This window comes from Poecilia latipinna, unplaced genomic scaffold (assembly GCF_001443285.1).
Source record: "Poecilia latipinna isolate Pla-1442-1.1 unplaced genomic scaffold, P_latipinna-1.0 Scaffold4562, whole genome shotgun sequence".
In the NCBI taxonomy this organism is placed as follows: Eukaryota; Metazoa; Chordata; class Actinopteri; order Cyprinodontiformes; family Poeciliidae; genus Poecilia; species Poecilia latipinna.
In genome coordinates, this window is record NW_015117178.1 from 19,100 (window position 1) to 21,771 (window position 2,672).

At 38.6% G+C, this 2,672-nt stretch overlaps 1 protein-coding gene across 3 annotated transcripts; it reads left to right on the plus strand.

The window, feature by feature from the left end:
* The first annotated feature begins 100 nt into the window (after positions 1-100).
* LOC106942792 (tRNA-dihydrouridine(20) synthase [NAD(P)+]-like) lies at positions 101-2,633 on the plus strand. 3 transcript variants are annotated; one of them, XM_015026130.1, is made up of 5 exons: positions 101-196; positions 527-673; positions 750-795; positions 1,709-1,800; positions 1,911-2,001. In XM_015026130.1, the coding sequence occupies exons 1-5, from the start codon at positions 191-193 to the stop codon at positions 1,956-1,958; spliced, it is 339 nt and encodes a 112-aa protein (XP_014881616.1). In that variant the 5' UTR covers positions 101-190; the 3' UTR covers positions 1,959-2,001. The 3 variants fall into 3 exon arrangements, with proteins under 3 accessions (XP_014881616.1, XP_014881615.1, XP_014881617.1); XM_015026129.1 differs by having other exon boundaries at positions 107-196; positions 535-673; positions 1,911-2,633; XM_015026131.1 differs by having other exon boundaries at positions 146-200.
* The last annotated feature ends 39 nt before the right edge of the window (positions 2,634-2,672 follow it).

A 2,672-nucleotide genomic window follows, 5' to 3' on the forward strand; every position in this document is an offset into this window, starting at 1 on the left:
GATAGATAGATAGATAGATAGATAGATAGATAGATAGATAGATAGATAGATAGATAGATAGAAGAAGACAATGACGTCAAGCCTAAATAGGAAGTGTGGCAGAAGAAGAAGACATAATGACGTCAAGCCTAAATAGGAAGTGTGGCAGCACGTTTCCCCACATGAACACACAGTACAGCTACAGTCTGAAATGCCAGTAGGTGAATTTTCTGTTGTTATAGGGGATATGGTAAACCTTTATGTCATGCTGCCAGCTAACATCTTTTGTGGTTAGCTTATCGTTGAGAAAGTACGTGTAATTTTTGCCAAGTGTTCTGTTCTATATGTTCCGCAAAATGTTACTCAGAAACATTACAGTAAACAGTTGACCGCATTTCGTACATGTCATAGACCCTTGAAGGTAGAGATACAGTCTTATTTTCTAAATTGGCATATTCCTCCAGCCTTTTCGGCCTGGTTTTGATTAATGTTTTTGTAGCTTTTTATCAAAAAATGTTATTTTACCGTGGGTTACTGATGTTGGGAGGTTTCCAGATCCGCTGAGCAGTTAGCATGGCAGCACGCAGGCCTCAGCTTCCGAAACATCACAGCCCTGGCCCCGATGGTTCGTGTGGGGACCCTGCCGATGAGGCTGCTGGCTCTGGACTACGGAGCTGATGTGGTTTACTGTGAGGTAGGCTGGCTACACGACCCAGAACATTAAAGTAGGAAATGATTTTACGCTAAACGCGTTGTTTTGTCTCTCCCAGGAGCTGATAGACATTAAAATGGCCCAATGTCAGAGGATCGTGAATGGTAAGACCTTTTCCAAAGCTTCAGATGAACTGGCCCTCTCACTAACTTGTGATAATTTCTCTTCTCTTTTAATTATAATTTGTGTGGGGGGAAAAATTACGAATCTCAGTGTGGTGGTAAACTAAATTCATAACAACTGTGCTTCACGAGGTGCACTGATATTAAATAAAAAAAAAGATTAAATTGCAGTTTCAGAACGTTTTCTCTAAGTAATGGTTCTTGCATGAATTTCTTCTGCTCACCAACCAGTTAAAATGGAAGTAATCGTTTGAATTATTCCCAGTAATTTCTCCAAGGATTCAGCAGCAAGCAAGGGAAATTTATGCCACTGCACATGTAAAAGCAGCAGTGAACTTCTTCTTGGCACAATTTACATACTTCTTATACTACTGCCCTGGTCAAACACTTATGCAGTCCATATCAAAGTCCATACCATTGTTTTCTCCAGCTGACCTGCAACAAAACAGATTACAACTGTTTCAAGTTGTTTAGTCTTCTTTCCTAAGTTTGTATGTTTAGCTTCTAAAATGGTACTGTGGCCTGTCCATCTCCAATGGATAGTAGTTGTGTTGTCATGGAGACCAGCGATAGGTATGTAGATTTGATTTGTTAGGAAGAACAGCACCAGAGAGCTGCAGACATTTTTCACTGTCACAATAATAACTTACTTTGATTCAAAGCCTAATTTTTTTTTCTTCTGCTGCTTCTTACCGTTTACGTTCAGATCCAGTCATTTACATATTCATAACTGGCCTACATGTGAGTGAAATTATTCTGGGTGCTTAACTTGAGTTTCTTAAGTTTTTAATTTTTTTTAGGAAATACTTAAAGATTTTTGTTTCCTGACATCAAAGAGGTGATTGCACATATCTTATGACAATTGCTTGTATTGTGTGTGTGTATGTTTTGCCAGATGTGCTGGAAACAGTGGATTTTGTGGCTCCAGATGAGCGCGTAATGTTCCGGACCTGTGAGAGGGAAAAGGACAGAGTCGTCTTCCAGATGGTGAGACCAAATATAACGGCACCAGCCATCAACCCAGTCAGTATTATGCACTGGCTGCCATTTTCTGCAGATCAACATGCAGGACTGAAACTCTGTTTGAACACTTTTAGGGAACTGCTGATCCTGACAGAGCTTTAACAGTGGCCCAGCTTGTGTGAGTATAACAGAACATATAGTGGAGAAAGCTCTGCAACAAAGCATTTAGATAATAACTATATTAATATTAATAGTAATAAATTAATATTCATGATGCTTAATCATGGAGAGCCATATGGAGAGACCTTTCTAGTGCTGAACCTCACCTGCAGAGCTCAACTTTAAATATTATTGTTATTTCCATGACCTTCACTATTCCTGGAATTTATTTTAACAGTTCAGGACAGCAGACTACAAGGCAGTTGGTTAATTTAATATTTTTTGACATTTAAAATTCTTCACTACTTCTGAGCAACACATTCAGGTGAGACAATTGTAGAACCAGCATCTACAAGCTTCACATTTCTACACGAGGAATACATGCAATTTGAGTGGTGAATTTATTCAGTTTAAGGTTTTCATTGGCTTGATGTCTGTCAATTTTTTCTGTAAGTTTCTATAGAAAGTGACAACCAACCTACTTGTATAATTCAAATGTGTCAGTTGGTCAACTAAGTGAAGTCTTTATTTTTAGTGTTGGTGACATTTACTGGACTTTGAGTTCCTTACATGGGCAGGAACTTTTTCTCCAGGCTTCTGTTAAAGTTTCGGGATCAACGAAGCCTCATATTTGACTCTAGAATACCTTAGAACATTGTGTTGTCATGAACCTTAACATTTACCATAAGATGGTGTTTTTTGTCATTTGTCTGAGTCTGACTTTCTTTAGGGGAAAT

What these genes read in the sequence shown, in the direction of transcription:
- LOC106942792 (XM_015026129.1), top strand. Translation starts at nt 117, where the DNA reads ATGACGTCAAGCCTAAATAGGAAGTGTGGCAGCACGTTTCCCCACATG. An exon ending in AGCTACAGTCTGAAATGCCA is followed by an intron (nt 197 to 534) that starts GTAGGTGAATTT and finishes GGAGGTTTCCAG; the next exon opens with ATCCGCTGAGCAGTTAGCAT. An exon ending in CTGATGTGGTTTACTGTGAG is followed by an intron (nt 674 to 749) that starts GTAGGCTGGCTA and finishes TGTCTCTCCCAG; the next exon opens with GAGCTGATAGACATTAAAAT.